This window comes from Cyprinus carpio, chromosome A17 (genome assembly GCF_018340385.1).
Source record: "Cyprinus carpio isolate SPL01 chromosome A17, ASM1834038v1, whole genome shotgun sequence".
In the NCBI taxonomy this organism is placed as follows: domain Eukaryota; kingdom Metazoa; phylum Chordata; class Actinopteri; order Cypriniformes; family Cyprinidae; genus Cyprinus; species Cyprinus carpio.
This window is the reverse complement of record NC_056588.1, coordinates 20814306-20840756: the sequence shown is the minus strand read 5'-3', so window position 1 is coordinate 20840756 and position 26451 is coordinate 20814306. Positions and strand designations below refer to the sequence as shown.

Here is a 26451-nt window from a genome sequence, read left to right as displayed (position 1 = left end):
TTTGGCATAAAGTGATAAAAAGTAATGGTCCCAGCAGTGAACCCTGAGGAACACCATGTGATTGTGATCATTTTTGATGCGACATTTTTTCCCTGAATGAAATATTTTCTGTTTCACAGATACAACCTGAAGCAAAATATTGCATTATAAGTGATCCCAATGGCAGCCAAATGTTCCAAAAGAATTGAGTGGGAGATGGTGTCAAAGGCTGCGGTGAGATCGAGAAGGATCAGGATGGATAGAAGGCCGTTGTCAGCTGCAAGTAAGAGATCATTAGTGTAGTGTTAGTTCATTAGGATCCAAACCATAACAGAAGCAGTTCTGGAGAGATGTAGGGACATTGGCAGTACATTTTCGGCAGCCATTACTCCAGTCTTGCTTGCTGCAGCATTTATTTGAAACATAAATCTTTTTTGACATCATACGTTTCTTGACTGTCACTTTTGATTCACACACTTTTGATCTATTTAATGCATCCTTGCTGAATAAAAGTATTAATTCCCTTACTGACCCCAAACTTTTGAATGGTAGTGTATATATTATATCAGTATTCTTAATAAATAGAAAGTTCAAGTGATGCTGTGAAGGGAAAAAACAACAACAATATAACTATAGTCTTTATCTATATTAAGGGCAGCTTTGACTGAGCTTACCTGATAAAAGCCATATAAGTTGTGTAGATCCCTGTGTTCCCATCCTCCATGGTGCACTGCATCTTTTGGCATTGTCTGTTTAGACATGTTAGACAAGAGTCTATTTTGTTTAACTTGTCTTGTAGGTATGGATAGTTCTCAGCCACATTAGTTTTTGAATGCGTCTGAGATATTTTATGAAGTGAACTACCCTGTGTCCTTCAACACCAGGGTATCAGCATGTTCAGGAAGACCAAACGTATGAACCCATGGAGACTTAAGTCCATCCCCACATAGAAAAAAAAAAAAAAAAAAAAACTAGGACCTAAATTACATGTTATAATATAACTACATAGAAACCATGAAATGTGGATTGCGCTTGCTCATGTGATGTTAGGGTGCCCTGGCTGGCTTCTAGGGTGTTATGGATGGTTGTATGTCAGAAGAAGAGTTCAAAGTCTCTATGACATTTCTGGTGCTCAAGATACACACCAAAGTTAAATAATTATGGCAAGGTCTTAGCAAATTTTTATTTATTTTTTTTGCAAGCAAAAATGGTCCATTCTTCATTGTCAATAGTGGAGTGATACGCAAAGCACAGCCCACAGAGAAAAAACAGATGCAAAATCTGCATGGGGAATTTTTAATTTTTTTAATTTTTCTTTTTTTTTGCACCATTGCAAAATCCTCAAATCACACAGCTTCCTATTGAAATGACTGGATTTTGCCTGCAAAATTTTGCCAAGCAACAGTAAATATGACCCACCTTTAAAGTTAAGGCCTGTTTACATTAAGAAAGATAACTATAAAAATGTATATATTAGCGTCTACACCAAACATACATTAACATTCTGTTTATCATATGTAAGTGTGCTCTGCAGTTTTGTCATCTGCTTCTTTAATTGTTCAAGATCTGGTGTGTTCTGACTGGCAATATTTTTTATCATTCATCAGCTGGAAAAAAATCATTATGAAAGTGATTTAAACGATATCATTCCTGTGTTGTTATCATTATAGGCTACTGTAGTTGTGGTGTGGACTTCACTATTCTCAAAGAATTAGAACGATTATTAAAACTAAACAATTAAAACAGATTTGGTTGTCGTTACAGTTATTTCCTTGGTGTAAATGGGTCTTTATTGGTTTGTTTGAATCCCTAACCCTAAGTATGCATCATTAGCAAGACAAACACCCTTAATAATAATACAAGTTTCATTAGAGTTTGAAAAAAAAAACAGTGGAGTTGTATTCTGAATGTTAGGTGGTTCACCATTTGTCTTGATGTCCTTAAACTGTCAGAATGTTTCTTTCCACAGCTCGCATCGATCTTCATCTTGCTTTGAGATGGAAGAACATGATTTGTCCCATAGAATCACTCTCTCAATAATACATTTACACATTAAAGCCTATATTCTCACATGGCATTAATTTGAAGATGACCTGGAAAAAATGTAAAGTGTAAAATGGAAAAAAACAACAATAGCATGTATTTCCAATAAGAGTATAAAACAGCAGTATTAATTATTGTTCTATATATATATATATGTATATAGTACAATGCTAATACTATGGTACTTTGATATATACTACCATTCAAAAGTATGGGGTCTTTTTTTTTTTAAAGAGTTTTTATATTCAGAAAATACATATTAAATTGATCAAAAGTGACAATAAAGACATGTATACAGGTGCTTGGTCATATAATTAGAATATCATCCAAAAAGTTTATTTATTTCACTAATTCCTTCAAAAAAGTGAAACTTGGTATATTATATTCATTCATTACACACAGACTGATATATTTCAAATGTTTATTCTTTCATTTTGATGATTATAACTGACAACTAATGGAAATCCCAAATTCCAGTATCTCAGAAAATAAGAAATTACTTAAGACCAAATACAAAGAAAGGAATTTTAGAAATCTTGGCCAACTGAAAAGTATGAACATGAAAAGTATGAGCATGTACAACACTCAATGCTTAGTTGGGGCTCCTTTTGCCTGAGTTACTGCAGCAATGCGGCATGGCATGTTGTTGATCAATCTGTGGCACTACTCAGGTGTTATGAGAGCTCAGGTTGCTCTGATAGTGGCCTTCAGCTCTTCTGCATTCTTAGGTCTGGTGTATCGCATCTTCCTCTTCACAATACCCCATAGATTTTCTATGGGGTTAAGGTCGGGCGAGTTTGCTGGCCAATTAAGAGCAGGGATACCATTGTCCTTAAACCAGGTACTGGTAGCTTTGGCACTGTGTGCAGGTGCCAAGTCCTGTTGGAAAATGAAATCTGCATCTCCATAAAGTTGGTCAGCAGCAGGAAGCATGAAGTGCTCTAAAACTTCCTGGTATACGGTTGCGTTGACCTTGGACCTCAGAAAACACAGTGGACCAACATCAGCAGATGACATGGCACCCCCAAACCATCACTGACTGTGGAAACTTTACACTGGACCTCAAGCAACAACATGGATTGTGTGCCTCTCCTCTCTTCTTCCTCCAGACTCTGGGACCCTGATTTCCAAAGGAAATGCAAAATTTATTTTCATCAGAGAACATAACTTTGGACCACTCAGCAGCAGTCCAGTCCTTTTTGAAGCAAGACGCTTCTGACGGTGTCTGTTGTTCAAGAGTGGCTTGACACAAGGAATACGACAGCTGAAACCCATGTCTTGTATACGTCTATGCGTAGTGGTTCTTGAAGCACTGACTCCAGCTGCAGTCTACTCTTTGTGAATCTCCCCCACATTTTTGAATGGTTTTGTTTTCACAATCCTCTCCAGGGTGCGGTTATCCCTATTGCTAGTACACTTTTTTCTACCACATCTTTTCCCCTCCCCTTCGCCTCTCTATTAATGTGCTTGGACACAGAGCTCTGTGAACAGCACAGCCTCTTTTGCAATGACCTTTTGTGTCTTGCCCTCCTTGTCCAAGGTGTTAATGGTCGTCTTTTGGACAACTGTCAAGTCAGCAGTCTTCCCCATGATTGTGTAGCCTACAGAACTAGACTGAGAGACCATTTAAAGACCTTTGCAGGTGTTTTGAGTTAGCTAACTGATTAGAGTGTGGCACCAGGTCAGGTGTCTTCAATACTGAACATTTTCACAATATTCTAATTTTCTGAGATACTTAATTTGGGTTTTTCTTTAGTCGTCAGTTATAATCATCAAAATTAAAAGAAATAAACATTTGAAATATATCAGTCTGTGTGTAATGAAATGAATATAATATACAAGTTTAACTTTTTGACTGGAATTAGTGAAATAAAATAAACTTTTCGATGATATTCTAAATTATATGACCAGCACCTGTAATGTTACAAAAGATTTCTATTTCAGTTTCTATTAAAGAAACTTATAATATCAATATTGTATCACATTTTCCTCACAAATATGAAGCATCACAACTGTTTTTACATTGATAATAATAGGAAATGTTTCTTGAGCAGCAAATCAGCATATCAGAAGGATTTCTGAAGGATAATTTGATACTGAAAACTAGAGTAATGGCTGCTGAAATTGAACTTTGCATCACATAAATAAATTACATGTTAAAATATATTAAAATAGAATACATTTATTTTCAATTGTAATAATATTTTACAATACTACTGTTTTACTGTATATTTGATCAAATAAATGCATCCTTGGTGAGCATAAGAACCTTTCAAAATCATTAAAAACCCAAATTTGGTCAGTCTAGACCGGCAGTTTTCAAACTTTTATAATTTCCCAGGACGCCCAAATATGATGGTCCCCTTTCGAAAATATGAAAAAAATAAATAAATAAATTGTTTTTTAACTCATGATTGTTACAGTCTTTAGAAAGCTGAATTAAATAATAATTGTATCAAATTCAGTTCATGTATTAAACATTCTGACAAGCATTTACTTCCCAACAGCAAGCGAGAGAAAGAAAGAAAGAAAGAAAGAAAGAAAGAAAGAAAGAAAGAAAGAAAGAAAGAAAGAAAGAAAGAAAGAAAGAAAGAAAGAAAGAAGAAAGAGTGTCAGTGACAGTTCCCATGAGAGTCTACCTATATATATATTTTATTTTATTTTATTTTATTTTTATTTTTTTTTTTTTTTTTGAATAACTTGTTCTGGCATCCTCTACAAAGGACATAAAATAAAATATGGATAAATATATAGTTTCAAAAATGTTTCCTCTCTAAAGCGTTTATTTGTGGCAGAATAATTTCTTTTAGTGCTCACTTAGCTAGATTAGGAATCTCGTCACGCAAGAGCTTATCCGTTCAATTTTAGAGGTTGATAGCCAGTATTCCAGCGATCCCAAACCCGATCTTAAGTTGAAAGCTTTGAAGTTGCAGCAAACTGAATTGATTTGCTTTCAACAAATAAAGCAGAATATTTTCTTAAAAGAACTAAAGCCACCTATTATGAACATGGGGACAGAGCAGGGCCGTCTTCTTGCCTCCCAGCTTAACATCAGTCCGCATCCCGCTTATTACACAAAGATTTATGAAAACCCATTCTAATAAGCTTGTGACTGATCCTCAAAAAATTAACTCTGGGGCTTCTCCTTCTTTATTCCAGTCTCTATACTTCTCAAACCTCCTTCTGATGTTTCCTTAATGGGTCTTTTTCTTACATAATTTAAATATACCTGCTATTACTACATTAATACAGGAGGACATTGGAATGAACCTCTTAGACTTAGATGAAATCAACCACTTGCATTGGTCTCATGCAGTGTGTAGAGGCAAGCTCCAGGACCTGATGTGTATTCCCCTTAAGATTTTTATAAGAAATATCAAGTGCAGTTAGTCCCCACTTATTTGTTTGATATGTACAAGGAGCTCCGTTTGAGCACGGCTTTCCTCCCAACCTCATTGGATCAAAGCATCTATCTCCCTTCTATTAAAAAATAAATAAAGACCCAACTTTCTGCAGTAGCTATAGACCTATCAGTTTATTGAATGCTGACTGTAAAAAATTCTAGCAATAGGTGCTGGCAAAGTGCATAGATGCGTGTCTTCCTGATATTATATCTGAGGATCAGACTGGGTTTATTAGGGTATGTCATATGTCATCTAATATCCGGCGTTTGGCTAAACATTCTTTTTAGTCCATCTCTTTCTTACTAAGTCTGAAATGATAATTTCCCTTGATGCTGAAAAAGCAATTTGATCAGGTCGAATGGATTATTTATCCACGGCATTAAAAAAAATTCTGGTTTTGGGTGGTAACAATATTATTTCATGGATTTCGCCTCTTATACATTGCTCCCTCTGCAAGTGTTAAAACTAATGCTGATAGTTCATTCTTCCCCTCATCTTCCGCGGGACAACGCCAGGGTTGCCCTCTGTCTCGTCTCCTGTGCTCTTTGCTTTAGACCCATCGAGCCTCTTTCTCATGCGCCGTTAAAAACATCTCCGTCTATATTTGGGATTCATAGGGGTGAAAACGGAACATCGGGTTTTCTCTATATGCTGATGACTTGTTGTTGTATGTTCAAGATCCAGTTGGCTGTGTGAATTATGCACTTGCTTGACACCTTTGGCTCTTTTTCAGGTTACAATTTAAACTTTCAAAAAAGTGAATGTTTCCCCATAAATGATGATGGCTAAGAAAATTTCTAAAAGCGCCCTACCCTTTCATTTCTCCCCTGCAGGGTTTCGATATTTAGGCGTAAACATTTCATACCCTTTCAGGTTTCTCTGTTTAAGAATAACTTCACAAATTTGGTTGATCAAACATTAAGCTTGATTTAAAACGATGGGACAGCCTGCCCCTTTCGCTGGTAGGAAGAGTGGAGACCTTTGCCACGACTTTTATTTCTCTTTCAGTCTCTAACTCTTTTTCTACCTAAATCTTTTTTAAATGCTTTGCATAAAATTCTCTCTTCATTCATTTGGGCAGGTAAGATTCCTAAGTTAATAGATCTATCCTTGCAAACGAAACAAATGTGATCAATGTGTCTAGACCCTTGCCAAATTTTATTTTTTTATTACTGGTCCGCTGATATTTCTAAGATTTTCTTATGGTGTAATGCGCCGGAGGTCAACTGGTGCCACTCTAGAAGCTACTTCTTGCCTTGGTTCTTCCCTCCCTGCACTAGTCTTTGCTCCTTTGTCTCTGCGTCCCTCTAGTTATACTAAAAATCCCATTGTGTTATCGACATTAAAAATTTGGAAACAATTTCGACAACATTTTCGTTTGGAATCACTATCCATCTCAAGTCCTATTTGCAATAATCACTTGTTTTTGCCACCAGGTATTGATCACACCTTTAAAAGATGGCGAGATAAGGGCATTGTTTGTTTTTCAGATCTTTTTATTGATAATCTTTTGCTACATTTACCAATCTTATTTCCAAATTTAACTTACACTCTACAGGTTTGTTCAGGTATTTTCAACTCCGTAATTTTGCCAAAACCAACTTCCCCAGTTTCCCTCTATTACCAGAAAATACTCTGCTTGAGAAAGTATTGTCAGCTTCTACAGGTGGTAGTCTTATATCCTCTATCCATGCCTTGTTACTTTCATCTAGTACATCTTCTCTTAACTGCTTGAAGATAACTTGGGAGAATGAGTTGCAAATCAAGTTATCACAAGAGCTATGGTCTGAGGCCCTTGCCAGAGTTAACTCTACCACTGTATGTGCTCGGCAAAGTCTCATTCAGCTAAAAGTCTTGCATCGAATTCATTTGACCAAAGCTAGACTGCATAAATTGTTCCCACAAACAGAAGACTCCTGTACCAGATGCTCCTTCTCTCCCGCTACTCATACCTTTTTTAGCTGCCCCAAATTGGCCTCATTTTGGGCTTGTTTTTTGACTTCATGTCTAGGGCTCTGCATGTTTCTTTATCTCCATGTCCTATAGTTGCCATCTTCGGCGTGTCTCACTTGTCTTCTATCACAAGGCAGAAAGCAGAAGTTATTGCCTTTGCTTCTCTTATAGCTAGAAGGTGCATCTTGTTGCATTGGAAGTGTCCAACCCCTCCCCCAACTACCTCTTGGTTAAAGGATCTGATGTCATTCCTTTCACTTGAAAAACTGAGATATGCTACTCGGGGCTCAACTGATAAATTTTATAAAACTTGGAACCCTATTCTAAATCTTTATGACTCTATGTCCTCTCTAGATTCCAACTAATTGAACCGATTTTTGAACCGGTATATGTGTGCATTGTTTTGGATGCATATCTGTATGTATATGTGTATATTCTTCTTTATACTATTTCCAATTAATACTTTATCATCCACGTATACTATTTGTATAGTTGTTTATACTTGTTTTTCCTTTTCTTTTTTCTCTCCCTTTTTTATTATATGCATCTTATTAGTATAATTGTATACAAAGACTGTTGATATTTTCTAATCCTCCTGGGGGGTTCTTAGGGTGGGGGGTGGCTATGTCTATTTATTTATTTTTATTATTTTCCTTGTCTCTTTCCTCATTTAGTTGTATGTGGGAAAGAAATGTGTAAAAAGGAAAAAAGTGCAGACAATGTTTTCTCTTTTATGATTGTTTGTTTATCACTTTGTCTGTATTATAAAAATTGGGGGGGGGGGGGGGGGGGGGGGGGGGGGGGGAAATCCTCTCCATTTGTTGCTTATGCTCCAACCAATGACATAAAATTAAAAAAAAAATCACAGACCTTTTTTCTGGTTCTCAGGAGGATATATTATTTCATACTTTTTATAGACAACCGAAACTAAACAAGAGGTCAACCGTACTTCCACTGCTGCCCCGGGTCTAAACAGAAGAGGGCACCTTCCTCCCAGGTTTGAGCAGTTCTCGAGGACGCGCCCTGAGAATCCACGTGCACTCGCAGAGTGGAATGCCAGTTCGCGCGCTTGCTGTTGCGAAGGGCGATAGCGTCGCGAACGAGCGCGCATGCAAGCGGATCAGAGGAGACGCGCGTCACGAACCCATTCCGCAGAGATGCTGAAGGAGCCGCGGTAATAAAGCGACGTTTACGAAAACACGGCGCTGTTTGCGCATATGTCAGAGAAAAGGACATCTCCCGCCGTACTCATGGATGAACATTCCGCATATATACACCATTTGACGTCTTCGACATGATTTTAAAGCGCATTTTGTGAGAATTATAAACCACACCCGGCGCTGTGAGGAACGGGACTGAGGTGAGTAACATGGATAAGGACACACGGCTCCTCTATATGGCATGCCGTCAGTGATATTAATGCAGTTATATGACTGTTTCAAGGTCGTAGCCGCCGGAATGAACGAGACGTAATACGTGTGTGAATGTGTTGTCTGTGTTTACTGTAGCAACGCAACGCATCGAGCTGTGCGGCTCACATTTCAACAGCGGGCCGCTGCCATTAAACCAGATCAGAAATGTGGCAGAAACCAGTCTGATGCGTTTATTAAGAAGTTAAAGTCGTCTGAATAGAAAGCAGCATCTGTCGAAAGTAATTGCTGCAATTATCAGCTAATAAGCTCTGCAAAACACGCAAAAGCCATACTGATGTTCGAATAACAGCTCAGAGTGTTACATGGGTTTTTTTTTTTTTTTATCTTTAGCACCGTCTGCACAACTCTAGTGCATTAGTTTCACAGATCACTCATTTAGTGTGTTAACGTGTGAACGTGTTAAAATGAGAGCTGTCAATCACTAAGCTCTTTAAAGGCAGGAAAGCTCAGTTCTAAGAGATGATATAATTTTCTCTGCATTTACATTTGCCTGACATTTTTTATCCAATGAAACTAAGTTAGTCTAACACAGAGACAACAGTGTCAGTCCTCCAGTTTGATTGGTGAAATCGCGTCTCAAGAGTGCAGTAATGTGTCACTGGGATGTTCCGTTCTCTACTTGTATTGTTTGAGTTCCAGCCAGTACATGATCGTGTGTGTGTGTGATGGAAAACCCGGAGTGGAATCGGAACGAGGTGATTACATTTGTTTACAGTGCGGGAATGGAAATCTCTGTGTTCCGATCCACTCACAGACGTTGTTCCAGACTGTTGCGCGGTGACACGCCAAGCTTGATGCTCTGGCTTCTTTTGGAACTATTTTCACTGACAGAGAGAATATATATAAACTAAAGGTGTTGTAATATTTACTGTTGTTCTGCAAAATTTCACAGGAAAAAAAAAAACAGTAATTTCCCAGAATGTTGTGGGAACATTCCCAGAACATTCTAGGTAGGTTCCGCAACGTTCACGTAACCTAAAGAGAACGTTCTATTTACGTTCAGAAAACTTTCCTGGCTAACCAACAGGATCCTAGTTCCTAGGCTCCTAGAAGGTTCCCAGAATGTTCACTTAACCTCTTTACTCCGATATACCCTGCTGTACATCAGTAATCATCCAGCATTCCTGTGTCCCATCATGTAAGCGGCATGGAGAACGAACGGATGGACGTCAATAATCAGTAGGCTACTACAAACCATGTCTTGTTTTAAACTATTGTTTAATCATTAAAAACAATCAGAGCACATTTAACCTTCATTAGGAGCATTAAATGAGATTGAATTATCCATTAATATGGAAGAAGTTGTATCACTGTACCATAATAAACCAGATTTTACGTCTCTTAAGCAAGCACCAAATAACAATGACTTCAACACAGTATTGGGTTTTTAAAATGTGAATTTTATTTTTACAGACATTAAAAATAAATAACATGTATTTGACTTTAACTAGGATAACATTAAATTCATTTCTTACCACTGAATTAGCGATGATGTCTAATTCTCTCTTTTGGTCAGTAAACAAAAACTTCACTGTTAACGTCATGTTCTCTTCAATTAGATGTGTGTAATCTTTCTGAAATCACAATATTTACTCTCATATATATATATATATTAATTATAAGTAATTATTTAATAAAGAGATCAATAAACAAATGTTAGTCAGTCAGTAAAATGAAATGACCATTAATTTTTAAATTACTCAAGTGTGTGGCTTTCCTTGGAAGACAGGAGAAGGCACATGCTGGAGAAGTGCATGCAGATCAGAGGTGCGCAGTAAAGAAAGATACAAACAAACCCAGGTGTTTATGATATGCTTTTCAGATTACGCTTAACCTTGGCTTAATTTCAGCTATAAAATTGGATTCATATGATCATTATAATGAGATTTGACTGCTTTAATGTACACTTTATTAAAAGCTTACTTCAGACATGAAATTCTGCTAAATATAGTTTATGGAAAAAAAAAACACATTTCAGCATTAGAATAATCTGATCATTCAGAAACCTCTGCAAAGATTTAATTAGTTTACATGGTTATGACAACTAAAAATAACTGGCAGGGAACGTTCTGGGAACATTCTATCTAGGTTATAAAACCTTAAAGTAACCTACAGGGAACGTTCTGGGAAGGTTCTCTTTAGGTTATTAAAAAAGAACCTACAGGGAACGTTCTTATTTAATTCCCTTAAAAAAATAACCAAATGGAAACCGTATGGGAACGTTAGAGGAACGTTCTGTGTTTGTCGGGAAGAACTTAATGAAAACAGATACACAAAATAATCATATTGATTCAAGCATTTAACATTAATTAAATGTCAGTAATGAACAAATTATAGCAGCGTTATATGCAGCGTTTTACTCACCCCCGAGGCATCCTCGGTGTATATGACTTTCTTCTTTCAGATGAATCCAGTCGGAGTTATATTAAAAATTGTCTTTGATCTTTTAAGCTCTATCGTTGCAGTCAGCGGGTGTTGCATTGCTCCAGGCTCCGGGGGTGAACAAAGGTAAGAAAAACATCCATATTCAAAATGTAATAATCACTTAAATCTAACTAGCGCTCAGTGTTGTAAAACGGAGCATGATGTATGAGGTCAGTGTATGCGCCAGTGAGTCTCGTGAAAACCAACGTTTGTTTACAGGATCAAAACCAGTCTTCTCTTGGCTTATATCGAAATCCTCCGACATTCTTCTTTACAAATCCTCGTTTTGTACTTCTAATTAGTGACCGTTGTTTCGTTTTGATCTCTCCGCTGTGTTTCTGCCTGCGTCACTTCTGAGCGGCACATGCGCAAAGCTGACCTCGTACGTAATTCCCCCGGAGCTAATTCCGTTTACAACAGTGAGCGCAAGCTAGATTCAAGTGATTACTACATTTTGAATATGGATAATTTTTTTTACAAAAACACATCGATTCGCTACAGGAGGGCTTTGTTTACCCCCCCACCGGAGCCGTGTGAGATGCTTTTCTTTTTATGGAAGGGCGCTTTTTATTTCAGGTCTTTTGGACTGAACCAATGCAACACCCGCTGACTGCAACAATAGAGCTTGAAAGATCAAAGACAGTTTTTAATATAACTCCGACTGGATTTGTGTGAAGGAATAAAGTCATATACACCTAGGATAAAAACACAGCCTAATTTTACTTTTTGGGTGAACTAACTTTTTAAGTCGTGATCACAAGAAAACAAGATAGAAAAATATTAATAATCCATGGCCTCTTAGGACTTCCCTATCATGTGCGTGCGAAAAAGTAATTCTCATGTTTTAGTTAAATCTTGGCCGCTCTGTATTAATTCATTCCCTTTTTAATTTAAACGAATTTTGAATTCTTTGCCATGATATCTCATTTTCCCCCACATGTCATGTGCTAGGGTTGTAACATCGATATCCATTTATACAACGACCAGTTGACACTATGATGTATCTATGCAGTGTTTTAAGAATCAGTATATATTTTTAAGATGCACCTTTATTTTGACACTGTCATGTTAACCACATCTGCATGCAATATCCTAAAAGAAAAACCTCTCGAAAGAGACCACTGGAATACATGTTTGAAATGTACATCAAATATTTGATTACAGCCTAGTGACAATTTGACAAGTCACATGCGACTTGATTTTTTGGAGATTTTCTTCAGTATGAGTTAAAATGTTTACAATTATTTTCTTTTATTTGCTGTATTTTTTGCTGTATTTCCGTATAACTTGCTTAATCAAATATAATAATTTTACTGTGAAACCACAGATTGTGCATTGTAAATTGTTTACCATGATAGGTAAAAATTGATAGCCTGAATGCACTGTAAGTCGCTTTGGATAAAAGCGTCTGCTAAATGCATAAATTTAATTTTTTATTTAATTTAATTTAATTTAAATGCTGTCCCAGTACAACAAGCAATGCTAAAACAATGTTATTTTATTCTCTGTGTGCAGAGTGCACCACACGGCTCCAATGCCAGACCCAAACCCCTGTCGCTGGCGTTAGGGGACAAGCTCGGAGCAGACCACAGACAGGATGAGCACAGGGCTGGAGCAGACAGACATCCTGTCCCCGGGCATTCTGGTGAAGGACCGATGGAAAGTAGTAAGTCTGCAGGTTTTATCTAATGCTCATCAGCGTAGTGCTTTGCTTGATATATGACCTGACAGCCTAGTTATTGATTTAGACAGTTCTTAAAGAGATAGTTGCTCACAAAGATAAAAATCTGGATGTTGAAAAAAAGCATTTAAATCTGCTTTCTGGAAAGTATGTGATACTACGTTTACCTATGCTTACATATGTGAGTGAGACTGTTTTCAGTAGCTGTGGAGATGGTGGCAGGTAGTGGACTCACTCCTCACTCTGATCTCGTGGTGCAGTGTGTTCCTCCTTTAGGGCACTGATCAGTAAAACGTTGCTTCCTCTGATGTTGTATAAGCACATTGCTGAATCAACCCAGTATAATCCCCAGTGAAAACCAGATTTGTCACCATGCAGGGAGATCTGAGGGAAAAAGGAAGTGACACAAGAGGGCAGAAGAGGTTGTGGCACAAAGGGACATGTGATGCCAAGAGAAATAAATAGTAAAATACTGAAAATGTAATCTGACTGCTGTGCAGAATGTGCTGTGATGCTATTGCAGAGGACGTGTAATTTTATCACTTTCTTGTTTTGCATTAAATCTAGTATAATTAAAAAAAAATGTTTTTAATTATATTGATTCTTTTTTTCCCCTTACTCAATGTATTTTACATCGAAAACAGTCAAATGTACTATTTTAGTCTGTGACTGAGGTGCATTTCATATTTTGATGTGGATGGGATTTGGATCAGGTTTATAAACAGTGGACTAAGAATTCAACTGGCTTAATTACATTTTGAAATAATTAAATTATTAGTAATTATTATGATTAATAATCTATGATCTTCAAATTTAAACCATATATAGTGATATCACTCTGTGTCTTTTTGACCTCAGGTGAAGAAGATTGGCGGTGGCGGCTTCGGCGAGATCTACGAGGCTCTGGACCTGATGAACCGCACCTGTGTGGCTCTGAAAGCAGAGTCAGCTCAACAACCCAAACAGGTCCTGAAGATGGAGGTGGCTGAATTGAAGAAACTGCAAGGCAAGTAGTTAAGCAGAGTCGATAAATGTGTATAAATGTGACTTTTATAAATACACAAATGGCATACTTGAATGAATTCCTAAATTTACTTTCATACTGCCATTCCAAAGTTACAGTAAAGACATCTGTAATGTTACAAAAGTTTTCTGTCTCACAAAAATGCTGTTCTTTTGTCCTTTCTATTCATCAAAGAATCCTGAAAAAAATAAAATAAAATATTCAATATTAAACAGCAGCACAGCTGTTTTCAGTATTAATAATAATAAGAAGAAATAAGTTTCTTGAGTACCAAATCAGCATATTATAAGGATCATGTGACACTGAAAACTGGAGAGAGCTGCTGAAAATTCAACTTTGTCATCACAGGATTAAATTACATTTTAAAAAAAATAATAAAATAGAAAACTATTTTAAATTGTAATAATACTTCACAAATATTACTCTTTTTAATCGGTCAAATAAATATGCTACATAAATAAATGCAAATATTAAAAAAAAAATCATACTGACCCCAAACTTTTGAACGGTAGTGTATCTTGTGTCACTTATATAAATACTGCTTTATCATTATGTTATATACATTGCTTTTTTGTTTTCATGGTTGTAGATGTTTTGCACCAGATAAATGCAGCCCTGATTTTTGGGATTCAAAGAGGAAATCTTAATAGTTTCAATTTGAGCAAACAATGTATTTTAAAGCAGCTCTTTTCATTGTAAGGATCAGTAGCCAAGCTTGAAATCAAACCCTGTCTTCTTTTCCTCTGGGCAAAGAATCAACTAATCAATTAGCAGAGCCCAGCAATGAAACCATCGCTATCCTCTTTCCCTCCCTTTACAGTCTTCCTTCATTATATCCTCAACCTCTCCACTCTGCTTATGAAAAAAGAAAAAGAAAATCAATGTACTTGTATCATGTTGGCTGTAATATGGCTGTATGATAGGACAAAGTGGTTTGATCTCTCCCTGAGGGAAAGGTTTGTAACTGGAGATATCTCTATCTACTTGCTGCCGCCGCCCACCCGGTTAGAAGAGAAGTAAATAAAACAGAGTGATGCACAAATTATATATGCAAATCTTCTGGACAATAGCTAAAAAGTACAGTAGCTTGGTGTTTTTCATACATAGCTATGTCATTTTTCGCATAATTCTGAATAAGAATGCTGTGTAAATAATGAAAATGAACATCACACTCAGAATAATCAAAATAATAGAGGACTGGAGACTGGGAGGAAGAGGCATATTAGGAAGAGAGGGTCTTGCGGGGGGCTGTAGGGTGTGTCAGGGCAGAAGGCAGGAGTGGATCAGACTAGAATATGGCTGAAGCCAGTCTGATCTGCTCCTGCGGTCCAGAGAGTGTCCCAAGAGAGCTGAGCCGCACTGAACTAAATCCAAACACCCCCCTCCTCTGGACAGATCTCCATTAGGAGGAGGAGTAGTGGAGCACATGGACAGAAAAAGACACAGAATACTTAAAAAAGGAAACTTACTGTTTACTATTTGTCTTGTGAAGTGGTCATAATCATAAGTTTTACAGCATTTATTTTGTCTTGCATTCATGTCCACCTTCTCTTTGATCTTTTAAAGGCTATTTCTGCTACTGTACATTTAAGACTTCATATGTAAAGGGCTTCTGTTATGCCTGGTTGGTCTCTGTGCATGTGAAATGAGATACAATGATATATAGTCTAATAAAGTGTTGTCTCGCTGTTTCAGGAAAGGATCACGTCTGTCGGTTTGTTGGATGTGGCCGCAATGATCGCTTTAACTATGTTGTCATGGAGCTTCAGGTGAGGTCTGATTGACAGGTTATGCGTTTCTTTCTATCTTAATGTGTGCCGAATATTACAGTTCATCTGTGGTGATGATTTTACATGCCTAATACGTGTATTTAATATGAGAGTGCAGTTATGTACACAGAGAGCTGTAAAGACAGTAATAATGGTTAAAACAACTGTGACCTATTAAAATGAAGTTATCTGTAAATGTATCATTTACCTACAATATACATTAACTTTATTGTGCAAATAAGATGTAGATATGTGTTTTTGTTTGTTGCAATTTATATGTGAATATGATGACTTTAGGATTTGTGGTCTGTGTGCATTTTTTTACAAACCCGTCTTTCAATTAAATAATTGTAGCCAAAATGAGTAACCTTTTGAGTTGCCTTTTTGGCTTTTGCAGGGCCGTAATTTAGCGGATCTGAGGAGGAGCATGAACCGTGGCACTTTCACAGTCAGCACTACACTCAGACTGGGTCTACAGATACTGGAGGCCATTGAGAGCATCCACTCAGTGGGCTTTTTACACCGTGACATCAAACCGGTAAGAAGTTTAAACTCTTTAGTACACTTAGTTTAACAATAAGTTGCTTACTTTTTACTCAAAATATTGCAACCTTATTGTAATGAGTGTCTTGTTCATATTGTTTTCAGTCCAACTTTGCCATGGGCCGATTTCCTAACACATGTCGAACTTGCTACATGTTAGATTTTGGTTTGGCACGCCAATTCACAAACTCCTGCCAAGAAGTCAGACCGGTCAGTATCAATAGTAATTTCTAATGCAGTCTTTCTGACTCTACTTGTTTATATGTTTGTGAGTGTTTATTTGTCACTGGGTTTTATACAATTTTGTACTGTAAGATTCTCTTCTCTCTCAGCCCCGTCCTGTTGCAGGGTTTAGGGGTACAGTGCGATACGCCTCAGTCAACGCCCACAAGAACAAGGTAAGAATCTCCCTGTTCGCTCTCTTGTTCCTGTATAGTCTCAGCTGCTTATACTGTGGTCAATTCTGGTCTGATCAGATTTGATTTGGGCTTACTGTCACAGGAGATGGGAAGACATGATGACTTGTGGTCTTTGTTCTACATGCTGGTGGAGTTCTTGGTTGGGCAACTCCCCTGGAGGAAAATAAAAGACAAGGTGCTTATCAGGCAGGAGGAAGAAGAAGTGCTATGAAAAGCAGTTTCCTGTTTGTTGGGAAGTGATGATGATATTTTTGTGTTTATGCATTAGGAACAAGTGGGGAAAATAAAAGAGACGTATGATCATCGGCTTATGTTGAAACACCTGCCCCCAGAATTCAATGTCTTTCTGGACCACACCAGCAATTTGGACTACTTTACCAAACCTGACTATCAGGTAAACATTTGATACTTTAATAGATCAATGCAATATCTAGCAGTTATAATCTCACTTGAAAATGATCTCTCCACTCTAGCTACTGAGGAACGTTTTTGAGAATAGCATGAGAACATACAACGTAGTGGAAAATGACCCGTATGATTGGGAAAGGATGAACTCAGATAGCCCACTGACAAACATCGCCACGGCAAACACGCCACAGCACCACACACGCCTCACACCAGCTCAGATGGGGTAAGTCATGTGACTACTTTACTCTCATTTGGTTGAGCTCTCGTAAACATTTGCATTTTCTTAGTGAAGAGTTCTCTGGTGCTTCTGTTTTCTTCCAGCGTTGTGAACGCCTCACAGGTGCCTGGAGATCTTCTGAAGGAGAACACGGATGAAGTTCTACAAGATGAGCATCTCAGTGATGGGGACAATGCTCGGCCCGAGCACCTGCCTGGATCTCCGAGCCTTCCTTTTAGGAACCAGGAGACTGATGTCTGTGAGGACCTGGACCGCAACCGGAACCGAATCTGTCCCGCTGTCTGGAAGGTACCAGAATGTGTACCATGAACCGAATCAGTCATAGACATCTTTGTCTATTCTTGGAGGTTTCATAATTTGTTGTCCTTCCCTTCTAGATGGGAACAGAGGATGAACATAGCAACCAAGGCAATCAGAGTCCCAATGCAGGGCCTAGCATTGGTTCACCAGTGCGAATCCGGTCAGATGTGGTGCCCTCAGATAGAGACCCTCCTCTTTTGAGGAAACTGCGCAACATCCATAGCTTTGAACTGGAGAAGAGACTAACTTTGGAGCCCAAACCCAACACTGAGCATTTTGTAGAGGCCTGGTAAGTCTCTCTACACTCAAAATTGCATTTTCTTTTTTCAAAAATATTGAGCATTTAGCAACTTGTCGGTATGTTGACTTAGTGTGCATTCTTTCGGGTTTCTGTGACCAGTTCTGCCAAGCAGCCACCTGGTACAGCACAGGAACGGGAAGCTGATGGTGTCCCTGGCATGGCTATGTTGAATGGAAGTCACACAGAGCGTGTTTGGCACTATGATGAGGAATTTCGCTCTGGCGGTGGCTCGCCCAAGCCTGCTTCACCGGGATCTCCTGAGCAGGGCGATGATGCAGCTAACAGTGGCTTTGTCGCTCTAAACCTGAGCTCAGGTCTACAAGATGTTGAGTTGCGTGATTGGGTGATGGTAGAGAAGGGCTCTGACCTGCGGGACTTCAAAGAGGTGGCAGGACGTAGCCCTGGTCCTGAGGCTAAACTCACAAGTAGCCCATCAGATGAGTGTGAAGAGGAGCCAGAAGTTTTGCAGCCAATGGATGAATCTCCGGATAAAGAATCCACTCCTAGTCCCGTACAAGGAGACACCCACATACCTCACACAGTCCAGGGCCCACAAAGGATGGATCGGTTGGAGCTCAGTGTATTCCCTACTGCTGGTGGACGCCCTGTTACCCCCACCAGCCCTGGTGAGGCACTGGCTGAAGGAGCTCTCACACAGGTAACTATGGCTCAGAAAACTGTTTTCGTTACTTCTACAAATAGTCTACAATTTAAGATTTGGTCACATGATGTTTAGACCCATACTCAGAAAAGCTTAAAAAGGTTTTAAAACAGCTCCTCAGCAATGACAAATATATGCCAAACATAACGTGAGGCTCTAGCTTGGCAATGCTTTAGCTTATCAAGACAAATTTTGGTAGGTATTATTGGTACCATGACCCAGCGGGACAGTAGGAGGACCGTTCCACCTAGTGGTCAAACATTTAGTACAAATCACAATTAATTTTATAAAAAGCCAAGTTTGGTGAATTTTAGACTGCTTTTCTCTTGCAAATGTGATCATGAACAAGCCAGACAGGAACTGAATATAAGGCAACATTTTACCAAGGATCTGGGCAACACTTAAACCTACCAAATACAAAACAAAAAAGACAATAAATTAGATGAACTAGCGTATTAAATGCATGTGTCTAAGTTGCAAAAAACAAACAAAAAACATTATAGTAATTAGTGATTTTCACTAATACACCCCTCATGAAAATTTCCTTTCTGCTCTACTTTTTTCTGGATGTCGTAAATGAGGCTAAATAACTTTCTATGCTACACACGCTCATGTCAGCAGAATAACGGTGGTCTCTGAGGGCTGCTTACCTGTAAGCCACAGTAATGAGCTACAGACAGCTCACCCTCAGGTCTGTGATGTAAGCTTACGGTAGTCTGAGCTAAGCTGATCCTGTTACCTTAGCTCTTATATCCTCACTGCCCAGGTCAGGACACTGTTTATGGAAGGAATGTTGTAGAACCACACAGAGCTGGCTTAATTTATTAGAATGTTGCAGATTCAATCACATTACTGGCCCTCTGAAAGTTTAAGTGCTGAGGTCTCTGGAAGATGTCAGTGAATTTTGCCTAACTGCATACTGTAACCATCTGCTTCCTCTTATTCCTTAATTACCTCCTACTATCTTTCCGGCCATTTTAATCTCTTTTTACTTGACTTATTTTCCATCTTCACTACACATTCACTTCCCCTGACTCACCTGATCCGCCTCACTAAATGCTCTTCGCCTCCCTTCCACTGTTCCCCACTTTCCTTTTCTAGCTGCCCACCTCTCCTGCATCCCAAAATGAGGAGCTTGTGGCGAGGACGTGCAGCCCCCTGCACCTGCGCTCCCCTAGCCCACACACCTTCCTGATCACCCTGTCGGACCCCCTACACCAGCGTGCCCCACCTGGGATGCAGCGCAGCCAATCTGCAGACCACCAACACCACCCTTCCTCTTCCACCTCCTCTTGCCATGCCTGGCTGCCACTACCCTCCCAGCCCCGTGCTGACCATTCACCTGGACGCAGAAAACTTCCTGCCATTCCAGCGACTGCTGCAAACACTAAGTTCCCCTCAGTCATACGAATCACCCGCGCTCAGCTTCAGCAGGTGAATTGGCACTCCCATTCTGTGCTTCCCATAACTTCGGCCATCTCTGCCCACCAAACATGACTTCTCTCCAGTCTTACTGCTTCCAATTTTCTGTATGTTCTTGATTTTTGTTGTTGTATTTGACTGTAGTACTGAAGTCATGCTGTTTTTTTTCTGTGCTTAAGTAATGCTTATTTAAAGCATTCCAAATCAGTCACTAGGTTTTGGAACAGGGCTTATGTGTTTACATTCCTCTAAATATGTGACTAACCATCTCATATCCTGTTTAAATCAGTCAGGTTTTGCTTTTCATCCAAGTTGTCTAAAGCAAGGGTGTTAAATCCTGCTCCTGGAGTGCAAAGTTTAGCTCCAACCCTAATTAAACAAACACTGAACCAGCAAACTAAGGGCTTCTGGATTACTAGAAACATCCAGCTAGGTGTTTTGAAGTTAGAACTGAACTCTGTAGAACGTTGTTCCTCCAGGAGCCGGATTGGACACTGATGTTCTAAAGGATATTATAACTTTCTCTTTTCATTTAACATTAAGATGTTGTGTGTGGTTTGTCAGTTTATATCTGCATGCAAGCATGTTTGGTTACCAATAACAAGCATTTATACCAAGACTGAAGCTGAATTTGTGACCCCCAGATGACATCAAGGACATGAAAATTTATGTAGTGCATAGCTAATTTTTTCTCTTCCTCTCTCAGCTGACAGCTCAGCGACCCTCTGTGCTGTCCTCCCAATCTGCATCCGACAGCGTTCCACTGGAGAGACATGATACTGAAAATGGTAACATTGAGATGCATCCACAAGACAGCACAGCTGACATCAACTCCCCACAGGAGCATGTTGCCTTCCAGCCCACCAGCCCCTCTAATGTTGAAGGGGATCCTTTGCTAAATGGGAATGGACCTCAGAAACCTTCAAGCCCAGTGCCAAGCCTGTTGCCGTCTCCATGCACACCTCCCACTCCGCGTAGCCCAGTTCTGATGAACGGCTGTCTTACACCTCCTTTGGATACACAGAGAGATGGCAACAAGCAGCCTCCTAAACTAAAAGACCCAAAAAGTGATCCTCCCATCCTTGAGCACTCCATCGAGCCCAACCAGTACACTCTGGAGGAAGGAAAGGAAGATGCTCCTTCCAGAAACGCCCCCTCTTCTCCAGCCTCCACTCCCAAACAAGACCCTAATCGTCGGCACAGCCGTATCCCAGTGTTAGAACCATCTAGCCTTCTGGATCCACCACCTGGATCTGCTAAAGAGAAGTTGCTGCAGAGGAAGGTTCACCACATTCCACTTTCACCCTCTGCTTCCCCGTCGTTATCCTCTGACAGGCGTGTCATTGTGGCTGCTATGCAGCGGGACCAGATTTCTTCTGCCTCTTCTGAACGCTCTCAAGATGAAGAGTCGCTTCTGGGTTCTCGTTCCGATCGTCATGGAGATGATGCTGCCTCACTGTCCTCATCCTCTAGCCCACTTTTACGGAAGAGCAAGATACCGCGCCCAGTTACCCCCACATCGAACGCGGAAACCATTACTGCACACTATGTGCCCCGTCCACCACCAGGAAAACCTCCTAGCCGCTCCACTGGGGATGGAAGGTAGTTATCCAGCCTATAGCCAACATATTGTTATTGTATATGCATGGTTCTGTCAGAATTTCTAACCCGAGATGAGTAGATCCCAATCCTGGTCCTAGAGAACCCCCAACACTGCACGTTTTTGATGTCTCTCTTATCTGATACACACATTTGAGGTCTTGGAGTCTTTACTAATAAGCTGATGAATTGAATCAGGTGTGTTTGATAAGGGAGACAACTAACGTGCAGTTTTGGGGGTTCTCCAGGACCAGGATGGGAACCAAATTCTTGCTTACCCCAAAGAACTTTGGGGCAGCAATGGCCTGTCTACTGCCTAGCAACCATCCAGAACACCCTAGCAACCACAGAATGCCTTGGTAATTAATGCCTAGCAATCACCCAGAATATTTTAGCAATCACTTAGCAATGCACCAATCAACCTTTTAAAAAAATAGTTGCAGTTACCTAGAAATGTCATAGCAGAATGCAATAGCAACCACTCAGAACTACCTAGCAACCACCTGTCACCCAGCCAGATCACCTGGAAAGTTTCTAGACATTTACTATAATGATGGGTGCTAAGATGTTCTGAGTGGTTGGTATTGAATTGCTTAGTGGTTGCTATAGTGCTCTCGATGGTTACTAGGGAGTAGCTAAAGCCTTTTGAGTGGTCGCTACGGTATTTTTGATAATTCTAGATGTTTATCAGGCAGTCTGTTATTTCTTTATCAGTTGCATGTTATAGTGTAGTTTGACTTCATTTGACTTCTCCCCCAGGCTACGGCGGTACAGGATTCTTGCCGGCTGCAACAGTGACTCAGATCTGCTGACATGTTTGGCCCAGCTAATGCACGCCAGCTCGCCCCGTCACTCTCCGCACCCCAGCTGCTCCTCCCCCAAGCACATGGGCGTGAAGCATGTGTTCGTCGGTCCCACCGCTGCTCAGCACCTCCACCAGCGCAGCTCTAGTGCCTCGCCCCGCAGCTCCTCCTCACTACAGCGCTCCATCAGCTCTTCCCCGTCCTGCCACGAGCACCGCGGTGGCTGTCTGGGCCGCAGCCATTCTCCTCCCAGTTTCTCGGGCTCACCTCCTCTGCGCCGCTCTCATCCTCACACACAGGAAGGATGGTGTGGGAGACAGGCCCGCTCCGTCACTGTACACACCCAACGGGGCAAAGCTGGCATCCGTGAGGTCAGATGCTCGAGCAAGCTGGGCAGATAGTCAACCACAGGTTTCAGACACTGGCAGAAGAAGTGAATGAGTGAAATTGGGACCTTAAAAAATATTTGATTCTCATTCCCTCGCACATCTGCAGCTTTTGCGACTCCTTTGTGTTCTCTCCATCAATAGACTCAATTTTTAGATGCTGGCTTTGAGGAACTGACCAGAGTCACTTTCATAACATGGGAGGTTATACGTGATGGTGATTGGCTGGATCTTTAATAGTTTATAGTTTGATTTCTTTCAAATATTCCAGAGCTTTTATGAAGATTATTGTATCATGAACTATGTGAGGTTTGCATCAAGATCGGCTGTACTACAGTATTTATTATGGTATTTATTTGGGCTTTGATGCATTGCAGCCCTCTCTGAGCAGTGGCGGGTACACTGATAGATCATGCCATCATTAACCCTTTCTGTGCCCGTGCTTTGGCTACTGTCAGCACTAACACATGGCCTGAAACACTGTACGCAAGTCTGTGAACTGAAATGCTGTGGTTGCATGTTGTTGCATTTGAAATCTGTGAAACAAAAATCATTCATTAGTGTTCTTACATGGGAAAGGTTTATTTTTAGCTCAACTAATATCATGAGCGGAGCAACAGTTAGAAGAGAACATTGCTGAGTTAGCTTTCTAAAAACTTAATGAGATGGTTCACCACAAAATGAGAATTCTGTCCTCATTTACCCACCCTCATGTTGTTCCGAAACGTTCTGTGGAACATACGAGAAAATGTCAGAAAATGTTTTTTGAAACTACATAAAGGTGAGTAAATGATGACAGAATTGTCATTTTTGGGTGAACTGTGCTATGTTCAATGGGACCATGCATTTGTACTTGCATAGACTGTTTCTGACATCTCTAAGTTGGCAAGAGGAAGCGTTCTTCCTTTTTCAAGAAATGGTGACCTCTAAAACACTGAAGAAACAAAAAAAGTGTTTTTGCACTTTGATGTGCCTAAAGAAGTTTTGCTTTGGAATATACAGTACAGTTATATAGGGCAGGCTCAAGCTTACAGAATCTGGAGTCACTAACTATTTGTTAATTTTGTTTTTCTGTAGAGCCTCTGGTATTCCACAGCAATGTACCGTTTCCAGCAGAACAAAGCGTCATATAAGTCACACCTATTTTTGACTGGTTATTTGCAGGCCCTCATATAATCTATGCCTGTTATACCTAGCAGAAAACTCGACTTAAAACCGGACCATCCATCAAGTTCTACATAGTAGATTGCATTTTTGAATATAAAATATTTTAGTTTATACCAAAATCTCTCAACTTAATGTGAAAACGGAAGGTTTTAAAGTGCCAATACTTTTCCTATTTCTTATTTTATGGGAAGAGTTCTGATACTGATACAGTGGCCAATATTCAAGGATTAAACGTATAGTTTTAATATCTTTTGTGCCATATGATATCCAATTGAACAAAATGGAACAAATGTTAGTTTTACATAACAAAACTTCAACATGTTTGGGCTGCTATTTGCCATTTGTCACTCATATCAAAGTTTTATATGTTTCAGAGTTCATTAAAAAATAATAATGCATATTTTCAAAAAGCATGCATCTAATTCCCTTCAAATGCTGGAACAATAAGTTACACAGCTGTCTTCCTTCTCCGCCTGTAAAATGCTGTAATATAGCGTCCACTTCCCATAGAAGGCCAACTCTTTGCATGAGCTACAGGAAAATAACAAAACGCTGCCATGTACAATAAACCCAGCTTACAAGTTTTCATATATCTGGAGTTTGTAGCCTGATAATTTCTGCCAGCTTGTAAATAGGGACTTCATGTTTATTTTCCTATCTGTCCTCTGGTTGGTGTCTTAAATATATTCTCTCAATCTCACTACCCATGTTTTAACTTTATATCAGCACTTGCAGAGAGAACTTGCAGAGTGTACTTACTCAATCCTCAGCTGGTTAATATGCATTTATGAGTATGAGGGTGTAATCTGGTAGGTAATTTACCAGAGCCTGTGGGATATCAGCATATGGCATCATACAAATATTACCCCCCCCCATATATAAAAACTATATAAGTCAGGTCAATGTCATGCCGTTTCATTTCAATTTCATTGACAAACCCCTTTGCCTTGTTTCAAATAAAATCAATGTATTTAGTGATTAGTTAAATGCAATTCAGTATACTGGTTTTATCCCATCCAAAGCAAACTGTTTCATTGCTTGATGGATCTCGACTGTTGTTTTTTTCATGCATTTTGTCTCCATATTGAACACTTAAACTGCACAGTACTGTTTTAACTATGAACTGAAATGTAATATGTGTAGTACAATTTCTGTTTGCATTTCATCTCTAACAATTCAAAGGCTGAATTTCTCTATTACTGCTCTATTAGTAATTGTCACAAAATGACAAGCAATGATGTAACCGTATGAGAAAAGAAAATGCAGTTTTACATCTGTATAATTTTTTATTATTTATTTTTTCTTACGATTTGTGAAGTTAGATGTACAGTGTACAAAAGAATGTTATGGGGTGGGACATTGTACATTATTGTAATTATTTGTGTTAATTTTTATTTGTATCATAAATGCCTTGTACAGTGTTATTTTTTTTCGTTATTTTTTTCAGTTAGAATTATTTTGTATTTTATTTTTATAAACTTACTATGAATACACTTTTCATTCAGCATGCCAACAGAGGTCCCTGAACATTAAATGTCTCTAAAATTATTTTAAATTCTGAACTCTAAAGTGCGAACGGGGTCCTTGTGACTTTTTTATTGAAAATCTAACGTGAATTTCTCCCATAGAGCTTTATGTTTTATTGAAACAGTTACCATAGAAACCAGACCTGATTACGTAAAATCTCTTACTTTAAACAACCACGTTTCTCGAAATGTTTTACTTCGCAGTTATCCTCTCTCGGCTCTGAGGCTGGACTCAGTGAAGAAGAGAAAGAGCTGGTGTGTCTGCACGGTCGGGCCGCTGGGTTGACTGTCAGTGGATGTGCCCATGCTGTAACGTTATTTGCCTATGAACTTTCCCGTTCATAGAGGTAGGAACAGTCAGACACTGTTGCGGATCTCATATGACTCTAATTCCTACATAGATGCCGTTTTTACATGAACATTTTCACACAGAAAGAAAGTGAGTTCTGAGAATGGCTGCAGTGCTGAAGCACATCTGTATGTTGGCAGCCTCAAGCCACATCACATCAACATCTCAACCAAAAGACCTGAGACGTTAGGTTAGTGAGTTATTGCAGTTCAAAAGTCTCTTATGCTCACTGCATTTATTTGATCATACATACAGTAAAACAGTAAAATCACAGCAATCGGTTGTGATGGTGCTCAAATCCCTGTGTCAGGCTGGACATATTTGTGAGCTTGTGGATCCTTGGAGGCCGTTTACTATAGAAACGTGTGAGGGTCCACGTGACCGCTGGCACCCTCTTGTCATGCCGTCAAGAGCAGTTTCCACTCTAATGCTTTACATATCATAAAGAGTCTGGTGCCATTCAGATTAAAACCAGGCAGTTACAGTGTACAACTTATATCCCATAACAGATAAATCGGGATTTTCATAAGGCCTAATCTCTTTTCTTTCATTGACCCATAGGGAAATATTCAAACATGGGTGTTAAGATTAAGATGAACGTACTTAAAGGGATAGTTCA

At 39.4% G+C, this 26451-nt stretch overlaps 1 protein-coding gene across 2 annotated transcripts; it reads left to right on the top strand.

Annotated features, from left to right (window-relative positions):
- The first annotated feature begins 8363 nt into the window (after positions 1-8363).
- LOC109108221 (tau-tubulin kinase 2-like) lies at positions 8364-25830 on the top strand. 2 transcript variants are annotated; one of them, XM_042774396.1, is made up of 16 exons: positions 8364-8739; positions 12752-12902; positions 13776-13923; positions 15637-15710; positions 16108-16248; positions 16359-16463; positions 16586-16651; positions 16755-16847; positions 16941-17066; positions 17146-17303; positions 17402-17606; positions 17696-17907; positions 18019-18577; positions 19682-20014; positions 20709-21604; positions 22361-25830. In XM_042774396.1, exons 2-16 carry the CDS (start codon positions 12834-12836, stop codon positions 22803-22805), a joined length of 3630 nt encoding a protein of 1209 aa, XP_042630330.1. In that variant the 5' UTR covers positions 8364-8739; positions 12752-12833; the 3' UTR covers positions 22806-25830. The 2 variants fall into 2 exon arrangements, with proteins under 2 accessions (XP_042630330.1, XP_042630329.1); XM_042774395.1 differs by lacking the exons at positions 8364-8739; positions 12752-12902; positions 13776-13923; positions 19682-20014 and having other exon boundaries at positions 15582-15710.
- The last annotated feature ends 621 nt before the right edge of the window (positions 25831-26451 follow it).

What these genes read in the sequence shown, in the direction of transcription:
- LOC109108221 (XM_042774396.1), top strand. Translation starts at nt 12,834, where the DNA reads ATGAGCACAGGGCTGGAGCAGACAGACATCCTGTCCCCGGGCATTCTG. An exon ending in CCTGCCAAGAAGTCAGACCG is followed by an intron (nt 16,464 to 16,585) that starts GTCAGTATCAAT and finishes CTTCTCTCTCAG; the next exon opens with CCCCGTCCTGTTGCAGGGTT. An exon ending in CTGAAGGAGCTCTCACACAG is followed by an intron (nt 18,578 to 19,681) that starts GTAACTATGGCT and finishes TTCCTTTTCTAG; the next exon opens with CTGCCCACCTCTCCTGCATC.